The following is a 20798-nucleotide window of genomic DNA, read 5'->3' as shown; positions in this document are numbered from 1 at the left end:
GTCAAGCTAGAGATCAGATTTAGGCCTCAACTTTGTAGAAATGAGGCTGTGGGATGGGGTAAGAACCTAAATAAAGAACACAATAAAAAAAGATAAAGAAATAGGACACTTTTACGTAAAAATAATGAAAATTTCAGAGCCAGGAAATTAAGGGGGAAGTAGTGAGAAAGATAGGACACTGCTAGCAAGAGAGTCAGGAGCTGCAAAAAGAGGGGGACACTGGGGCGCCTGGGTGGCTCGGTTGTTGAGCATCTGCCTTTGACTCAGGTCATGATCCCAGGGTCCTGGGATCAAGTCCCACATTGGGCTCCTTGCTCAGTGGGGAGCCTGCTTCTTCCTCTCCCTCTCCCCCTTCCCCTGCTCATGCTCTCTCTCAAATAAATAAATAAAATCTTTATAAAAAAAAAAAAAAAGGTGGGAGATACTGCAGCATTTGCTCCTGAGCTGTGGGTACTGATGATTGAGTATGGGCCATGTTGCTGCTAATATGCTTTCACATACAGCTTCAGGAAAATAGAGCACACAGCCTGTTTGTCAGGGATTTAAGATAAGTGACAAGACAGAGCTTACAGTAGTTATGAGGAAGAAGAGTTGTGGCCTAGACATTACAGCCAGCAAACACTTAGTACTAGACGCCAGTGTGGGCGGTAGTGATACAAAGACATGGTCTCTGCACACATGAAGCCTACAGCCCCATAAGGAAGATATACACAGATATAAAGCACTGTGTGTGTACACTATATATGCATATGAATATGCACAGTACCGTGAATGGGAAGTTAAAGGGAAAAAAGATATGTGAGATTAAGTGGTACCTTATTATTTCGACAAAATAAATGCTAGTTTATTATGCAGCTACTATTAATCAAAATTTCAGGTGTAATAGCTCATATTTATGGAGGAAAAACTTATATTAGAATAGAATTATCTGATTAAAATAGGTTTGCCTCTCATAAAGCCAGAGGAAGCAGCAAAGTAGCTCTAGTTAGGTAAATGCCTTACAGCATTTCATTTCTACACTACTTATAAACTGGACTATCCCTGGAGAGAAGAAACGCCCTCACTACCCTATATTTTGTACTTTACTAATGTCATTAATAGGAGCACCGTAAAATTTAAAAATTTAAACACATCCTAGAGACAAAAACTGTTTAATAGTTAACTCTATCAACATACAGAATAAGAAATGGATTCATTGATTGTATATTACCAGTCAGTATTTATATACATACTTCAAAATCACAAAGTAGATCCTGGAAAGCAGTTGAATTTGGAATAATGGAGGTCTCATGCCCACTATCAACAGTTCCCACCAAGGAAAATGTTAGATGGAGAATGTGGCTGTTAAGGAGGGAACGTTTCTTCTTAAGCAGCATCGCCAGCAACTGAAAAAAAGCAATACCACATGCCCATTGATTAATCATATCACACACACACACACAACTCAGTGCAAAGCAATTCCTGAGACTTCTAAGCTGATTTCTAAATTTTTATTATGACAATAAAACATTAGAGAAAATCTGAAAAGCAGGGTAATCCCATCACTCTATCATTAAAATACCGTGTACATAAACTCTTTCAATTCACATGTATTTAATTTGTTGCCATCACGTGCATATAATTTTTTATTTTTCTCCACATAACATTTTATTACAAAGATTTTTCTTTTGCACCATAGTCTTCATAATTACAATTTTAAAAGGTTGAATGATATTCTCTGAAAGAGTTATAGAATTATTAGTCATTCTTACAATGTTGGGACATTTAGAGGGTTTGTGTATTTTCACGAAATTTGGTAAGCAATGCTGCAATAATAATTTTGAAAGTTTGCAAAATAAAACACTTAGCAAAATAGTGTGAATAAATCTACAGAAAACAGTATAGTAAATAATTTACTCACTACCAATGAATTACCGGCTATAGTAAAAGAAGGCATTTCTACTTCATCTACACTAAAAGGATTTAAGCTTCCTCCAAATACTTGTGTTTCTCTTCTGACAAATAACTTTCTGGCTAAACCTAGTAGGTTGCGGATATTTTTAATCCCACATGAGTTTTCAGAACTAGCAAGGGCACAGGTGTTAAAAAGTGGCTCTCACATCCCCTAGGTAAGTGAAGGGGGATGGGTGGTAAAAGATGACTGGGTGTGGAGGCAAGAGACCAGGAAAGCAAGGAGAGCTCTGGGTCTATCACGGATTTGGCAGCCTCTAGAGTAGCTGGCAATACGACCCTATTTCATTTCACTCCTATTTCCAGAGAGAAAAGGAACTCCAAACTAGCAAATATATCTGAAATAACTGAATAACTGAAATAACGCAGCCTAATTCAAGAGTGTAAGAAGACAGATTTGATGAGCTAGGACAAAAGTTTGAGCCAAAATAAACAATTCAAAATCTCACTTGAAATATATCACTTTTACTAAAAACCTGTGACCTTTAAAGTTTACTTGGATGAAGTAATTCTTCCAGAGTGAAAAAATATGAGTAATAATTAAAATTAGAAGATTCTTTTTTTTTTTTTTTTCTTTTGAACACAAAGAAAAGCAAAGGTGAAGCTTTACGGTTACCAACCTGGTAGCCCTTGATTCTTTCCATTTCTTTGCTGGCTAGTGGGTTACTCTTGACCACACAAACCAGGGCCTTGACTGCTGCGTACAGCCCTTCCACATCAGAAGCCATGGCCACCAGGCCCAGGATGGCCGCCGCTCCACCAATGTACTGCAAAGTAGTGGCAACAGGCTTAGGGACAAATGTTCTTACTCCTGATTAAAAGACAGTGAAAAATAATTAAATTCCCCATGTTAATAAGAACTGAATAAATCACCTTAAGAAGTATTTAATTTTAAATTCTACTTTTAAAAAAAACCACCTTAATCCTAAAACAAATATTCAAAAAAAAAAAAAAAGATTCAAGGTAGGATGTGGAAGGCAATAAATGCTAATAGCTACACTCAAGAGATGAGGTGGGGGTAAAGGAGGAGTACAGAAGGGCTGGGGTTTGAGAGTAAGCTCAAAGGTTTTGACTGTGTAGCTTTGGGAAACATGAAGGAAAAGTGCAGAGGCCCTGAGAAAGAATGCATTTCTGAGGTGAGTGAGAATGCCTGACTAGGTACTGTTGGGAATAACCCTGAGGAGGGCAACAGCACTCCAACTCTGAACTAGGGGATGGGGTGTGGATGCCATCCTGGAAAGGACCCATTATTCCCAAGATAAGCCAAGCAAGGCACATCACTGGCTATTACCCAAAGCTTTTCCTAGTTCTATAGCCTATGTAACAGTACATCAGTGACCCCAGAAAAGTATCACCATGTGGAAAGAAAGGATCAAAACTAACTTAGGGTCCACTAAAAAACCTCACATCTATGTTCCTAACCTTGCTTTTTAAAAAAGGTACTGTTTGAATGTCGTCTGCCTACTAACTGAGATTGAGTTTTCCAAAAATAAAATTATTATGCATTTTATATTTCTACGTGCTTGGCAGTATTCATAATATTTGGCACTATATTATGGCACTTAATTTTGAAAACTACCTTCTAAGGTAATTAGGGCCAGCACTGCTAGTTTACAGATAAGAAAGTTGAAGTCCAAGGAGCTCAAATATCTGGCAAAATGCCACACAGTTAACAGAATAGTAGGAGCTAGAGCCTAACTCTTTCAACTCTTTACTCACTGCTCTTTTTACTATACCATGTGCTGCTATCTTTTTGCTAAGGACATAGAGCAGAGCTCAATCAACACTTGCTGAATTGAATAAAGATAAACAACCATGTGCATTAGCATAAAGAAAACTGTTTTATCAATGCAATGTGGTTAAAGAAGAAAACGAAAGTTAAGATACATGCACACCACTGAGACAAGAAAAACTGCCATGTATCTTATTGACAAACATGTAGGATTCTGAACAAAAGAACACTAACTTTTTGTTAACCTAAAAAAGAACCAATATTATGTACCGATTTGTACATTTATATAATGGCTGGTTCTAAATTTTGGATGATGTGACCAGATTATGTCTCAGGATTCGATCTAACCAAAAAAATCAACTCTTTTTAAGCAGAAGCAGACATCAGGTAAAAGGCTCTGCAGAACGTATACCAGCTTTAACTTTTACTATATTTGGATTCACTATTTATATGCCAAAGCTCTTATTTCTAGCTCATTTCCAAATAACAGACACACTCCTGGGTACCACCACAGCTGCACCAAGCCGTGCAATAACCATCAATACTTCTAACTCTTTACATCTACCCCTAAATGTAGTGCAAAATTTACCTTGAAATTACATGGAAGTATGTAGTCTGCACTCATCAGTGCTGAGAAAAGAGGGAAAGGTTCATGGGATGTTTAAAAAGGTTATGATTTTTAAAATTGACTGGAGTTTGAGATTGTTACATTCATCTCTAAATATTGCAAGAACAGTATGAAATATGAATTTAAACACCTGCCTTCCTGTGAGGAAAGTGAATGCAGATTTGAAGGCAAATAAAGAAGTTTGAAATAGTAAGACGATCTGACTCACCCAAGTATCCAATCAAAGTAGCTCCAACTGTCCGCGCAGGTCCATTTAGATGCCCGGCTGAATTGTGTATTAATTTCACAGGAGTGGCGTTCTCATGGGAGGAAATGCCTAACTGAAGAATAGGAAAGGGAAATAAAATGTAACTATAGAAGAACAATCTGAACATTTTGACTAGAAAAGAAAATAAAACATGATTAGTAACATATTATTTCTTTCTCTCTATATCAGAATATTAAAAATGTGGGCATTCAATTTTAAAAATGCGCAAGCTCTTCCAATGGTCAGAAAGTCACAGAAAGTAAGTTAAGTACAATCTACTAAGATAAAGATGGTGGTGGGGGGGTGGTCTTTGGAAACAATTTCAGAGGTCTTTCTGAATGAAATTCTGTCATAGTTTTAAAGTTCTTATCACTAGCTGTCTCATAGTATTTCTGATCAGTGAATATGATATTAGCTTTACTTCATATCCAAGTAAATGTCACATAAATTATTCAAGTGTTTACAGATAAAACATGCCTACATAAATGTTACTTTTGCATGTGTACACACACACGAATGCATAACGTGCTTTCAAAAACAAACACAATCCTAAGACTCTAATTCTATTATTACCTATTATTACCTGTATTATTATTATTAAATTATCTAAATTTAGAACTAAATTTACCTACGGTTCGTGTTCCTTTAAAGATGGTACATGTATTTACAGACATATGACTGCACGAGAGTTGTCAATCCTTACTGTCCCCAAATCCCTTCCTTCCAGTTTTTGGATTTCCTCCCTTGGGCTTTGCCTTCCCTAATTAGCCAAAACAGCTTGCCAAGCTCACTGGTAACTCCCACCTCACTAGACTCACTGTTTGTCGGTCCTGAGCCCCAGTCTTTCTTGACCAGAAACATTCACCACAATGAATCACTGATTTCTATCACATCAAACTCTCCTAGTTTTTCCTCCTTTCTTGCTGGCTGCTACTCCTCACTCTTTTCTGCTGGTTCTTCATCTCCCCACCTAGCTCCACAGTACTGGATGCCCCAGGTCTCAGTCTGTAACCTTTCTCTTCTCTACCCGTATCTACAGTTCGGTGAAACCATTAGTCAAGTGGCTTTAAATACCACCTCTGAACATCCATGGCTCACACTCCTACTCTGAACTCCAGATTCGTATTTTCAATGCCTTTGAGATCTCCACTAAGATGTCTAATATGCTTCTCAAATTTTTTCAAAACACAGCTCTCAGAATTTCTCCCCAAGCTAAAGAAGTTCCTGAAATTTTCTTCCTGAAAGTTTTCTCCAAATCAGAAAAAAATGACCCAATTTTCCTCAGTGTTAGAGTGAAAAAACCTTGGAGTTATCCTTGATTCTTTTCTTTCCCTCACAATTCACATCTAATCACCAAAATTGATGGCTTGATATTCAAAATATACCTCAAATTTGATCTTTTCTCATCACGGCCACTGTTATCACCCCAGTTCTCACCACCACCATCGTTAATATGAATTATTATAAAACTGGTCTCCTTGCTTCTCCCTGTCTGTCCCCCTCCAGTCTATTCAACAGAGGTCACAGTCATCCTGGCTAACATTTCATTCATTAGGTCTGGGACCCTATCATGCTTCCCAGCTCACTTAGTTAAAGCCAATGCCTTTACCACTGCCTATAAATCATTAACAGTCTAGTCCCCATCACCTATTTGAGTTCCTCTCTTACTATCCGGGTCTTCTCTCATTTGCTCTAGCCACACCTGCCTCTGCGGCAGGCGTGGACCTTCCTCAGGGCCAAAGCACTTACAGCATTGGGACAAAACCCCACTGTTCTGGGCCCATATCCCATTCCGCATATTCTCCTGGTTTGCTGCCTCACCTCTGTCAAGTCTTCTCCAATTTCACCTTCATAGTGACCATCCTATTCAACATTGTAAGCTGATCACTTTCTACTTCCTTGCTTTATTTTTCTGCAGAGCACTCTTCACCTTTGAACATTACCTATGATGAGGTTATTTCTTTAGGTATTAACATGTCTCTTCCATGGCTACGTAAGTGCCATAAAAGCAGGAATTTTCTCTATATTCACTTCTGAGTCCTAAACAAGATGGTACGTGGCACACAGTAAGTGGTCCAGAAAAAAGTTAAGTTATAGCCTTAAGAAGAACAATTGTTTTCTTTCATTTTCTGCAGTTCAGTTTCTTAATAGCCAATTAAAAAAAAAAAAGAATATAAAGTATGCACAGCGAAGGAAATTCTCACTTTTCCAAATTAAGCTAAATATCTAATTATGTTTTGGCTTAAGTCCAAAGCCAAATAAAACAAATACAACCAATACAGGAAAGGTACTGTTTTCAGTGATTATTCCTACTCGGGTGGTACCTGTAACGACCCTCTGAAACACTGTTCCTGGGGAGAACCCGCCACAGCTTCCTGGGAAATCATTATGCTTACCTGCTTAGCAATGGCTTTGCTGTCCAACTTATTGTACACTTTCCGGATTCTTGCCACCGTTAGGGAAGACACAGAGAGTGCATAGAGGCCAAAGGACACCTTTTCTTCTGGCACTAATGACACAGGAGATGGGACTACGCCTTCAGACTTTGCATCTTTACCTTCAAATGAAGAATGATCCTTTTCAAAATCATCAGTATTTCTCCTTATCCTAACACAGAATTTTTATTCTATCATTTTTAAATGGGTAAACTCAAAAATCTTTTAAAGTGGACCATGACGTGCTCGCTTCAGCAGCACACATACTAAAGTGGACCATGACATCTAAACTTAAAAACTGTTTTATTTATTTAAAATTTCAGCTCTTCGTTTATTTCTTTTCAGGAAATACAAAAAACCACCTAGTCATAGACCTTTACATTCCAAGTTTTATTCTTTTTTAATTTTTAATTTTTTATTAACATATAATGTATTGTTAGCCCCAGGGGTACAGGTCTATGAATAGCCAGGCTTACACACTTCACAGCACTCACCACAGCCCATACCCTCCCCAATGTCCATAACCCAACCACCCTCTTCCTACCCCCTTACCCCCAACAACCCTCAGCTTGTTTTGTGAGAATGAGTGTCTCTTATGGTTTGTCTCCCTCCCGATCCCACCTTGTTTCATTATTTCCTTCCCTACCCCGCAAACCCCCCACGTTGCCTCTCAAATTCTTTGTATCATCCAAGTTTTATTCTTTTTTTTTTTTTTTAAGATTTTATTTATTTATTCGTCAGAGAGAGAGAGGGAGAGAGAGCAAGCACAGGCAGACAGAATGGCAGGCAGAGGCAGAGGGAGAAGCAGGCTCCCTGATGAGCAAGGAGCCCGATGTGGGACTCGATCCCAGGACGCTGGGATCATGACCTGAGCCGAAGGCAGCTTCTTAACCAACTGAGCCACCCAGGCGTCCCTCATCCAAGTTTTATTCTTAAAATATGCTTTACAAATAGCATAATGTAAAGGAAATGAGTTTTAACTGTTATCAAAGAAATCACACACTTCTCCCCCTTAGGATCAAAGGAGAAAGAGCACGAACATGAGTGGAATGCCTGTATGTTTCCTAACACTAGGTCTCCTCCTCAGTGAGAGCCACCATTTGTGCTTCTCTATATTCTTCTAAACAACACAGCAGAGTAGTTAAATACAAGTTTTGGAGCTAGATGGCTTACATTTGAAACTCTGCTTTATCACTTAAAAGATAAGTGACCTACATATCTCTGTGCCTCAGTTTCTTCATCTGTAAAATGGGGATGATAAAAACAGTATGTAAGTACCAATGTTTTGAGGAGATGAACAAATACATGTGACAGGCGCAGAACAGCTCTGCCCTTCATGTGTATTAACTTACTGCACATACTAAATGCTCAGTGTTAGCTATCATTAGATGCTATCTAAATCAAGAACATGAGTGAGAGAGGGGCTCCTGAGTGGCGCAGTTGCCTAAGCATCTGCCTTCAGCTCAGGAAATGATTTCAGGGTCCTGGGATCGAGCCCCGCACTGGGCTCCCTGCTCAGTGGTGAGTCTGCTTCTCCCTCTCCCTTTCCCACTGCTTGTATATGCTTTCTCTCAAATAAATAAATAAAATCTTAAAAAAAAAAAAAGAAAGAAAGAAAGAAAGAAAACAAAGAACACAAGTGAAAGACAAATTACTTAGCCACAGGATTATCATCATTTACAATATACTTGTCCTAACTTTTCCGAGAACTTTAGGAGAATGAGAACAGGAGGATGGAGAACATCACTTGGAAAGAGTACTACTACATCAGCTCCATTGACTCTAAATTTCTTCTGGGAGAAAGGATAACAAGAAGTAGACTCTTAGAGTAAAGGGATGAGGAAAATGAGGAAAACTGATGTTAACTCATTTAAACTGAAAAATCTATATGTGTGTGTGTACGTGTGTGTGTTGTCTGGAAACATCTTTCTTTCCTCTAACAAGAATATACCTTTTTTTTTTTTAAAACATTTTTTAATTTTTTTTTTTTTTAATTTGACGGAGAGAGAGAGAGAAAGCACAAGTAGGGGAAGTAGCAGGCTCCCCGCTGCTCAGGGAGCCTGATGCAGGACCTGATCCCAGGACCCTGAGATCACGACCTGTGCCAAAGGCAGAGGCTTAACGACTGAGCCACCCAGGCACCCCCAGAGTAGATACACTTTAAGATGCTTATATAATAAGAGAAATTACAGGAAGAGAAGAAGGCTGTGGCTAGACTCCTAGAGAGCATACAGATCTTGGAGCCAATCAGAGAAACTAGAAAATTAGTGATTTGGCATGAAGACAAAACTCAGTAAAGTACAGCATAATCAGTGGAGGAGAGTATCTGGAGTAGGAGTGAGTGGTCAACAGTATCACACTGAAAAAGAGTGAAGGAAAAGGCTCTTTTTCTACGATAAACATAATGTAAAACCCCACCCACACCCTGTCTACAGACCCATATTACACGCACCTATTCATGGATCTACATGGCAGAAGCTAAGTTTTATACATTAAGTTACTCACACGGCATACATACGGCCTGAAAGCTTCCAACATAATTTGGTCCTAGTTCATAAATGGTAGTAACATTTGAAGGAGGTAAAACTTCTTCCAGAAAATGTGTGGGTCCCAGGCGCCAAACCAAGGAAGCAATTTGACGCTGGGCAGGTGGAGTGCCAATGTACGCATAGACTGTGCTGACCACAGGTGGGTTAGTAGAACCTGAGCCGCCAGGAGTACTATGAACATAATGCAGCTGCAGAAGAAATGAAAGCAAATGTATGAGATAGAACCCCAAATCCCCTACTTTCACCAGAAAATTAACCACCTTTTGTGTATAGTTTCAGTATCCTAATATCGTGCAACTTTACAAATGTATAAACGCAGCTGGGCTGAGAGATACATGAGGGAAGGCCAAGATTCTGGAACATGATGTGGAAGATGGAAATTTGTTATTATCCAACTCTCTGATAATGCAAGAAAGAGAACAATTAGACAGAGGGATACTGTTACTGTCTGGTTGTTTTGCCTATCAAATTAATGATGCTTCTATGAAATTTGGGAGTTGATATAAAACAGAGCTTTCTAAACTATGGAATTCAAGTAGTCTTGAAATTAGCTATGTAACCTTCAATAGGAGTCTGTCAAATAAAATTATATTCATGAGAAGTGTTTTATAATGGGCCAAGTGCTGTAAAAGTTATAAAATTTAACAGTCTATTATGTAATTTATACACCCATGATCTCAATGTCAATTACGTTCTCAGATTTGAAATTACATTAGTGTTTACTGACAAGGTGCAAAACTACTGTTCACTTCATTCACATAAACATATGATTAGAGTATAAGAGATAACAAAGTCAAGTTCTTTCTTGTGGTAGAGGCAGCTTCTGTCACTTGATGGTAAGAAGGACGGTTTGTGGTACCATTGCCCTGGCTTCAGATTACATCTACCACTCCACACATCACAGAACAGTTACTAGTGAGTAACTCACACACAAGAGTGTGAGTGTGCAGACCATCACGTGGCCTGAAGGTGGTTTCAGGGGACCTCTGACTCCTCACAGGCACGGTGATGACAACCATGTAAATGTACCCGTAATAAATCTACCTCTCAATTCTAGAATAGAAGCTGAGGACATTTTTATTTTAAATAATACTAGAAATAACAAAGGAACAACCTACTAAAGAATCCACAGCCCATTTCAAATGCAATCATGTGTACAAGACAAACAATGACTATTCCCTCAGAGTACATTTAAGGGTTTATCTTACTGAAACATGTCACAATAAAATATCATTAATGAAAGAAATGCATTCAAGGAAGCTGCCGACTTTACTGTTCTTTAAACTTTAATTCACACAAGAGGACAAACTTTGCTTTTGTTGTTTCTTTCAAGAGATAATCACTATAAAAATGGATACTATCTTTTAGAGAGCTAAAACATTTTAACATCTACCTAGCTGAGTTCTGTCAGAAGTAACCAGCGGCAGTCATCCTGATACAAAAAAGAACTTCTGATTCTTTACTGGTTATTTCAACTCTCTTGCCTCTCCTCTGAATACCATATATCTGTATGTAGAATAATATTTATACACTCATTCATTCAGCAAACATAATGGAAAACCTACTATTATCATCAGGGACTAATCTTGGTGATCTGAAAACAAATTTGGATGAATAAAAACGATTCCAGCTCCAAAGGGATGCAGCATCTACTGGAATTCATGACAACAAAGAAGCGACAAAACACTGTGCTCATAGGTTACTTAGGCATCCTTCAACTGGTTTTTCTGTTGGGGAAAATCACTTGGCAACCTGGCTCAGGCGCTGACGTACTTGGTACCTTCTTTAGTACTCTGTAACCCCTTCTTTCTCTTCTTCGCTAATCAAGTGATATGAGCTAGCCAGCCACATGACTCTTAAACATATTGTTCAAAGGGGTAATAAAGGTCAATCTGTAATCTACCCCTGCAAACACACACACCCCCCTCCCTCAACTCTCTTATAAAGCAGGTTAAGACCAACAAGCATGAGTATGCTTACCTTCACGGTGTTAACAAGCTGTCCATCAATGTAGAGGGCTGCGGTACTGTTTTTCAGCATGCCTTTGCTCATCACCAAAACCAGATGATGCCACTGCCCCTCAACTATAAGTTCTCCACATCGAAAGCGGGCACAGCACGGGAGAATCTCATAAAAAGAAGATTCTTCACTAAAATCATCAACTAAAACAAAGAGCGGAAAGAAAAAACTCAACATCTTCATTCTAACAATAATGATATAAATGAAAATGCCCTTTTCATTCAATAACTTTATCTGTAGCAAGAAGTGAAACCTGGAATGTATGTTGCTTTCTTCTGCTCAATATATAGTTATAATTGAATAAAGTTACAATAGTTGATGAAATACAAAATAAAGTTACAAAAGACAACAAAAAGAGACTTTTGGTTATTATCTGTCATGATCTGTTATGAAAGGTCTTTTGAAATTCTCATTTGCCATGAATTTGATTATAGCATTGGTTAAAAAATTAAAAATTTTATTCTTGCTGTATGCCTATACAATGACACAAAGAACCAACTCTCTGTTCTCAGTTTGCGGCTGCACTGCCCTGACCCTTGCCTGATGACCCCGGTAGTAAGGGGGTGATTTATGGAGTGGAAAGGTTTGTTGTATTAGTTTCAGGCATACACTAGAGTGAGGTTCAACAGTTCTGTACATGCCTCAGTGCTCATTGTGATAAGGGTACTCTTAGTCCCCTTCACCGATGTCAGCCATGCCCTCACCAACCTCCTCTCTGGTGACCATCAGTTCGTTCTCTACAGGTAAGAGTCTGCTTCTCGGTTTGTCTCTCTCTCTTTTCCCCCTTTGTTTCTTTTGTTTTGTTTCGTAAGTTCCACATATGTACAGAATCATATGGTATTTGTCTTTCTCTTGCTGACTCATTTCACTTAGCATGATACCCTCTAGTTCCAACCATGTTGTTGCAAATGACAAGATTTCATTCTTTTCTACTGGAAACAGTCCATTGTATATACATATACACCACCTCTTCTTTACCTATTCATCTACTGATGGACACCCGGGTTGCTTCCATTTCTTGGCTATTGTAAATAATGCTGCAATAAACACAAGGGTCCACGTATCTTTTTGAATTAACATTTCTGTGTTCTTTTCATTAATAACTCAGTAGCGGAATTACTGGATCACATGGTAATTTTAAGTTTTTTGAGGAAACTTTATACTGTTTTCCACAGTGGCTACACAGAAAGGTATTTTTTTTAGTCAAGTTTCCTGCTTCACCAGACAACTCGGATTATTTTCTAACATTCTGCAATCACTTCCTGACTCTCATCTGGCTTCTCTCTGCTACCCAGTATGTTGCCAGATCATGCTAGGAAATAATGGGTCAATATTAACTCAATCTTAATGTTAAGCTAATTAAAAATTAACATTTCTAAACATTCAAGAAGGGACGGAATAACAGTGTATATACCCAGCTGTTAAAAATTCATTCCTCACCCACCCATCCCCCAAAAAATTTTAAAAAGAGCTAGTCTGTAACTTAAAGCAGACCCACAATTTTTCAGGATAAGCACATACAAGTAAATACACTAAAAGTTGAAAGTTTAATTATGTGGGGTAGGGAAGGAAAAAATGAAACAAGATGGGATCAGGAGGGAGACAAACCATAAGAGACTCAATCTCACAAAACAAACTGAGGGTTGCTGGGGGGTACGGGGTAGGGATAAAGTGGTTGGGTTATGGACATTGGGGAGGGTATGTGCTATGGTGAATGCTGTGAAATGTGTAAGCTGACAATTCACAGACCTGTAACCCTGGGGCAAATAATACATCATATGTTATAAAAATAATTTTTTAAAAAGTTTAAATTATATGAAGAAAGAATTACAAATAAAATATTAATATTTATTTTTGGAATCTTAAAGTAGCACCATATAGTGAAATGCCAAGATTATATTTTAAAATGATAATACAAAATACACATCCATTGATGAGTTAAGAAATGCAATCTTACCAACTGGTGACCTAACACAGGAACAGAAGAAAGAAAAAAAAAAATAGAAAGAAAAAAAGAAACAGTGAAAAGCAGGGTCAAACAGCTTTGAAAGGTCTAGTGTATGGACCAAAGGATGTGAAAGAAAAGATCAAAAGTATGGGCAAAACTAAGAACTCTTTCCTTTCCCTTTCCTTTTAATAGACTAAATCTTCTCCAGAACTGTAGAAGATTTAGCCTACAAAAATTTTCTGAGAGTTTTACATTCTGACTCAGGCTGAGACTAAGGCGTATTAGCATTCAGTGTTATGTCAGGATATCCTGGTGAGCTGACTGGTTTCAGAAAACTCTTAATTACCTACACATCTTTAAGATTTTTTTTTTTAAACTTATCAGACAGAGATCACAAGTAGGCTGAGAGGCAGGCAGAGGGGTGGGTGGGGTGGGGGGGGAGGGGAGCAGGCTCTCTGTGGAGCAGAGAGCCCGATGCAATGCGGGGCTCCATCCCAGGACCCTGGGACCATGACCCAAGCCAAAGGCCGAGGCTTTAACCCACTGAGCCACCCAGGCACCCCTTACCTACACATCTTAACAGGCTACAGCTATTCAGAGGATGGATCTGTGCAGTATTAACATCATCTGTGACTAACGTTATCTGTTATTGTAATGCACAGTGATACATAGATTATAGTAGTCCTGCAAATTAAACTTTGTGAAAATGATAATTAGAAAACATTTTCCTAGTTTAATGAAATATCCTAGATCCATTCTTTAACTTTTCCATTAAATTCTAGCTTTTTCCAAATTCTCCATTATTACTCACTTTTCTCATTATTTCCCTTTCAAGCCATCCATATTTATTTTCCTTTTCTTCTTATTCATTCATTCAGTGAGTCAGTCAGTCAGTCATACTTGTACATTAATATTTTAAGTGTTTTAGGTAGCAGGGCTGCCCAGATTACCAAGGTAATAAATCACATCATGTGTACAAGCATGTAGTTCTACTTCTATCTTTGTCTAGACAAAGACAAAGAATTAAAATCTTGGAAGTCCAGATTAGTGATTTAAAAAAAAACTGATTAATTTTTATGACAGCAGGCATATGAGGAAGGGAAGATTCAAGAAATATGAGGGAAGCATAATTCAGTAAGACTTAGTGGAAGGGGTGGTATTATCAAGGTAGACTTGAGCTTTTTTAGCTTAGCTAGTGGGGGTGTCATTTACCAAGACAGGAAAACAGAAAGAGAGGCAGCTTTTATAAAGAATAAACATTACAGTTTGAGTTGTTTACAGAAAGACTATTCATATGAAGATGTCTAATTTGCACTTAAAATATGAGGAGAAAACATAGGACACAGGAAAACAAAAAAAAATTTTAATTTAGGAATCTCTGGGATTAAAAAAACCTAAAGCTAACAAAGATAGTTTTTTTTTTTTCCCCTCACAAAGAGAAGTTTGAATACAAAGACTAAAGATAAAACCCTGGGTGGAAAAGAAAACTGTTGAAGGAAGCTGTAAGAGAGGTCAGAGATCCAGGGCAAGAATGAGAAAGTAAGTCTCCCAAACGGCAAGACTAAAGACAGGTTTGATTAGCAGGAAAACATCAAAAGGATCAAGCAGTGCCCTAGGAAGAATTTTAAAGCAGTTCTACAATATTGATGCCTACTCTGTCCTAGTTGTAAAGAATACTAAGAAAAGAGGCCTTACAATCTAATTGAGTTAACATTCAAATTAATATTTGAATACCAACCACATGTGAAGCAGTATGTGGTATTTGGTTAGTTAAAAGATAAATTTAGAAGACAATGAAGAAGAGGTGTATTTATGTTACAAATGCTTATATTCAAAGCAAAGAACATTAGAAAAGTGAGATTTATATTTTATGTTATTCACATTATTTATAAAGCTCCTCATGAATGTCTTGTGTTCGAAGTTCTATTGGATAGCAATGTAACATTATGGCATATTGGAGAGAATTAGGAGATTAGGATTATTAAATGGTATGCATTAAGCCTTGAAGGTAAGTGATGGATAAATTAAAATGTTATTGTGTCTAGCACAGAACAGCACATATGGTAGGCAGGTGCTCAATGAATATTCATTAGTTATGCAGAATTCGTGGCCAATGAAAATCCTTACTAAAATATATCAAACAAGCAATCTGCCTTCCTAGCAAAAGCTGTGATTTCTTGGCAAGTAGAGATGAATCCTTATTTTAGGAACTCTTTCCATTGTTTTCTACCTAAGTCTCTTTTGAAAGTGCCTTAAAATGCACTGGTAAACAATATTCAACATTTCATATAACCTGTCTATTCTTTAATAATTTAGATTAGAAAAGAATTACCAGCTGGACCCTAAAGATGACTCTTATAATGAAATTTAATACTTTCAATTATCACAAGATGCAAAAAGAAACAGATACTGACCATAGTTTTGGAGTAGTTCCTCTTTGGTGGAAACAATCAGAGATCGATCTTTTGCAGACAAGACAATGGCAAGGCACACATAATGCTGCTCAGAAGAATTTGCTCGGCGAACGACAGTAAGAAGTCTGACAGGGTGGTTATTTGGAGGAGAACTAAAATGTTCAATACAGAACCAGCTAGAGTAGCTTAAGCCAGATGGAGGAGGGAAGAATCTTTCACCTAAAATAAAAAGGGAAAAGTAACAATGAAAGAGTTTGCGTTGACTCTGATTTACATTTTAAAAAGAAGGCAATAAACACTAAATAAAATACGATCTAAAACAAAAAGACTCATGAGCAAGGAAAGTTCGTATTTACCGGAACCAATGCCGCTGAGCACAGCCCCATCGGTAAGGCCTGTCGTGACAGCATTGTTTGTGGGAGCGTTATGAGGGGCCAGACTGGGCAGGAATAAGCAGCTATTAGAGAAAAGATAATGTACATATTAGAGATCAACTGTTTTCTTCTCCTACCACTACGTACTTGCCACACTGTAATGAATGCCATCATTTAAAGTTAACTAGAGCAAAGAAATCATGGAATAAACCTGGGTGCCTAAAACAGTCCTTCCCGTCTTATAATTATGTAAGAGTGCAGAAAGATATACTTTAACAATCTCCAGTGGCATCATTTTTATTTAAAATTTTTTTTTAATATCCAAGTATAGGCCACATATGGTAAAATGCACCAGTGTAGAACCCTATTCAAGACACTGAACAACTCTGTCACTGCAGAGAAATTCCCTTGTTCCCCTTTCCAGTGAGTTGTTTTCCTCTGTGCTTATTAGTTTTCACTATTCCATAATATGTTTTAATTCACCATTCAATAACAACACATGACAATGTTCTTAAAATACAATTTATGGTTTTAGATTGATGTATAAGAATCCCACAGACAACTAGTATAGACACAGATCTATATAGTATTAGCATTTGTGTCTGTTTTGAGGCTGATGGATTTCAAAAATTCTTCTAGATTCTCTATAGATTTATTTTTGCTTCTGCTACTATACCATTATCTGCCACTTGAAATTATGTACTCATTTGATGAGACAGTCACTGAGTATTTATAATGTATATGGTAGTAAGCTAGGTAATTTGGGGGAAAGGATGAGTAAACCCCAAACAATTTTTAATCTAATTTTAATTTGTATGTTATCTATAAATTTAGTGTACTAAATCAGAGGTGACAAACATTTTCTGAGAGGGCCAAACCATAAATACTTTATGCTTTGTAGACCAGAGTCTCTGTCATGACTACTCAATTTTGCCATTCTAATACGAAAGCAGCCATAGAAAACACATACACAACTGAATGTGGCTGTGTTAAAATAAAACTATTTGCTAAAAAACAAAACAGAATTTACAAAAAAAATTTAGACCATGGGTCTTTGATTCCGAACTCCTGTAACATTTCTACTTATTTAATATAATAAATAACTAAATTAAATCTAAAAGCCTTAAAATAACATGCTCCAAGAACTCCATCATTTGAGAATACATAGTATATCTTAACTAAGTGTACTTAAAACCAATGATCTATTTGTCAAAGGTGAGTAGGAACCATAAAATCATATAATAAGACTTGACTACCTTACAAATTCCTTACCCAAACCCTTCAAGGGTTGTGTCAAATTCAACAAAAGCTGGAGTAACTGATGACCCATGAAGTCTGATGTCATGTGGGGTTGTCATGGAGACCAAACACTTCACCCTAGTTAGAGGTACAGTACTTCCTTCTGCAGATTTTACCAGGCTCTTGCTTATCCGATAATGGTTATCTTCATGTAAGCTGAAAACATTATCTGAACCCAGACCTTCCATTGATGTGATCATACTACCTGTGAAGTCAAAGAAAATCTCTTGGGAAAAGTATCATGTAGATTTCTAAAATAATGACTTTACAAAGCAGACCTATTTTTAAATACCACTCTTGAGTTTCAGTATACAATTTTATGTTTACACACCAAAGCTATTTTCCAGTTTTAATGTACTTTATGTTCATTTTTAAACTTAAATAGCATGTTTTTTTTTCTTTTTACTTATAAGTAAAGTCATAAATACATTGCAGAAACGTTGGCTACTACAGAGTAAAAATAGTAAGAATCACCACTAACCACTATCCAAGCCACAGTTACAATGTAATTTAATAATAAATTATAGATGATGTTTCTAAAAAGCCAGATTATACTTTTATATCACAAAATTATTTATTATCTATCTTTGAGAAGAAAGCAAAATATTCTAGTAGAATTACAATAGAAAGAAACAGGTCATCTTTACCATAAAAATAATCAGATAAATAGCAAAAACTTGCTTCTCTCCCATTTTTTCCTACTTCTAACTTTTCCCTTACCATTATTATAATTAAAAATGTGATCACAAAAGTACTTGAATTAAAAAATTGCTATATGCACGTAAATGGTAACAATTTCAAGAAGAAAAAGACATTTTAAACAAACTGGTCTATTGTTCAGGAATATATTACAAATGATAGGAATGGAGAAAATATTCACTTTCAAGATAAAGAACATAAATATTGTTTTCTCTCTTAAGTGTGTGAAGCATTCAGGCAACCATAGAAATATTTCGATATTCTCTTAAATAAAGAAACTATTTTTGTTTCTACTCTTTGCAAAGGAAATCACAATCCAATTCTAGAAATTATGTTAAGTATAAAAAAATAACAAAAGAATATATACATCTAGGGGAGGTATATTGACAGATATGAAAAACTGCAATGGTTTGTTTTCCAGTAAAACTGTACTAGAACTCAAAAAATCTTGGTTTCCAAAACACGGTATTCACTATCACGGAGAATAATTCACAGGAGAAAAAAATTAAGACTGAAAGAACAAGTGGAGATGGCTTAATCTCTGATTCTCACCTGAAAGAACAAGGGGATGAACGAAATGATGACTACATCACTACATCCTTTCAGGGCAGCTGTTCTGCTTTTCTAAGTTTCCTGCTTTGCTAGCAATGGTTACTTCAATCCATCAAAACTAATGTCTATCACTATGGCTCACAATTATACAAAATGAACTGAAAAGGAAAAAAACCTAACAAAACCAGAGAATTCGCACTAGGAGGAGGTCCAGTGCCACCCAGCTCTCCGCTGAGGGCATGCTTGTCCACAGCTCGGACGGAACCCGTTGCCTCTTGGGGGTCCCTGCCAGACTGGTAGGCAGTGCCCATGCCAGGTTATCATTCCAGCAGCCTGACGCAGAAACTTCTCCTCTTCGGGGCTCCTCTCAGCAATGCTACCACACACCTATCTACCAGAGTGCCCTCTGCTGCTACTGGCAGGTCATTCTCAGTCTTCTCTGTACTAGTGGTTGCCCGCGTCCTGTGGGATGTCCACGTCCACATGAACCACCCACCTAACACCTCACTTCTAGCTCTAGGATCATCTTTCACCTCTACCTCACTCCAGAGCCACAATTTTGGCCTGGTCCTTTCCCTCGCATGTTTCACTGCTCCAATTTTGACTGCCATTATTCTACCCATCCCCATTCCTCAGTTCTCTCATTCCTTTTCTCTCACCACATTTGCTTTCTGGCCTAACCACTACTCTCCAGTCCAGTGACCTATCCCTTTTCTCCTGGCTTATCACTAGCGGCATGGTTTCACTTCTTTTCCTATCCAGCCTATATGGCCCGGTATAGCTCTTCAACTACTTTAAAGCAGTATTTCTAATCTGTCCTCCACGCCCTCTTGCAGCAGCTGTCCTACAAACCTAGATAGAGCCTGTCAACAAGCTAACTAACTACTCTAGTTCAGGCGGCAAAGTCTACCTGAGGAAGGCAAAGAAATTATGAATCCTCTGAGAAAGGATTGCCCCTTCCAAGCGAAGTATTACTCTGCACGTAATTCTCATGTCCTCCGGATCCTGCTTCCATCAGTGATTCCTTTCTTACCCTCATCTGCCCACTTCTTCAGTCAACCAACCAGATTTTATGTTTCCTCATTTAAATAACAACAATCCCTTTCCTTTCTTTCTGAGTAAAATTTCTTGAAATGATATTCATCCCCCACGTGATTTTCATATACACAATAACCAAAAAAGGGAACTTCCAAGGTCAACTTACTTCTCATCTCTGGCTCATAACTCAGTGAACTTGGTTTGTGGACCCTATATTGTTTAAGCAGCTTTTTGTCCCAGGCACCACAATTTAATGGACTTGCCAAACGCAAAAACTCCCTGAAGAAGAGAAAAAGCAGTTTTATTCCTTGATTGGGAACATCACAGAATTCATAAACCAAACAAAGTATGGGGTCTCATGAACTGTAGCAGACTATTTAAAAATACGAAAGCAAACCAGTTATTATAAAATAATATATAATGTTAATTTTACATTTCAATTACCTAGCAATAAAAAGAGCACAGAATATTGTGAAGGGCTAAAAAATGAAATTTGGGGATCATGTTCTCTTAAAATATGATGTACAAAAATATACTGAATTGTCTAGGAGTTACACAGATAGGAATCCTTCATTTAGGGGCGCCTGGGTGGCTCAGTGGGTTAAGCCGCTGCCTTCGGCTCAGGTCATGATCTCAGGGTCCTGGGATCGAGCCCCGCATCGGGCTCTCTGCTCAGCGGGGAGCCTGCTTCCTCCTCTCTCTCTGCCTGCCTCTCTGCCTGCTTGTGATCTCTCTCTGTCAAATAAATAAATAAAAATCTTTAAAAAAAAAAAAAGGAATCCTTCATTTATGTCATCATGTAAAAGGAAAAAAAAAGGGAAAAAAAACCCCAAAAAAACAAAAAAAACTTCTGCATTTTCGACTCCCTATAAGCAGAAAAAAATTTTTTTAAGTTAGGTACCATTTGCCAGTTT

General features: G+C 37.6%; 1 protein-coding gene across 3 annotated transcripts in view; it reads right to left on the bottom strand.

Moving 5' to 3' along the window:
• Positions 1–20798, bottom strand: part of LOC111154820 (WD repeat and FYVE domain containing 3) — a 243510-nt gene that overhangs the window by 93269 nt on the left and 129443 nt on the right. For all 3 annotated transcript variants that reach the window (XM_022514747.1, XM_022514756.1, XM_022514763.1), the window contains 10 exons: positions 20051–20163; positions 17569–17800; positions 16279–16379; positions 15923–16141; positions 11522–11703; positions 9498–9729; positions 6954–7114; positions 4519–4630; positions 2571–2761; positions 1233–1385 (listed from right to left, as the gene is read on the bottom strand). In XM_022514747.1, the coding sequence (XP_022370455.1) occupies positions 1233–1385; positions 2571–2761; positions 4519–4630; positions 6954–7114; positions 9498–9729; positions 11522–11703; positions 15923–16141; positions 16279–16379; positions 17569–17800; positions 20051–20163 (1696 nt within the window). The remainder of the gene's footprint in view (positions 1–1232; positions 1386–2570; positions 2762–4518; positions 4631–6953; positions 7115–9497; positions 9730–11521; positions 11704–15922; positions 16142–16278; positions 16380–17568; positions 17801–20050; positions 20164–20798) is intronic.

The sequence above is a fragment of the Enhydra lutris genome, unplaced genomic scaffold, assembly GCF_002288905.1.
Source record: "Enhydra lutris kenyoni isolate GAN:26980312 unplaced genomic scaffold, ASM228890v2 scaffoldscaffold3, whole genome shotgun sequence".
Taxonomy (NCBI): Eukaryota; Metazoa; Chordata; class Mammalia; order Carnivora; family Mustelidae; genus Enhydra; species Enhydra lutris.
The sequence above is the reverse complement of the archived record's forward strand: the minus strand, read 5'-3'. Positions and strand labels throughout refer to the sequence as shown.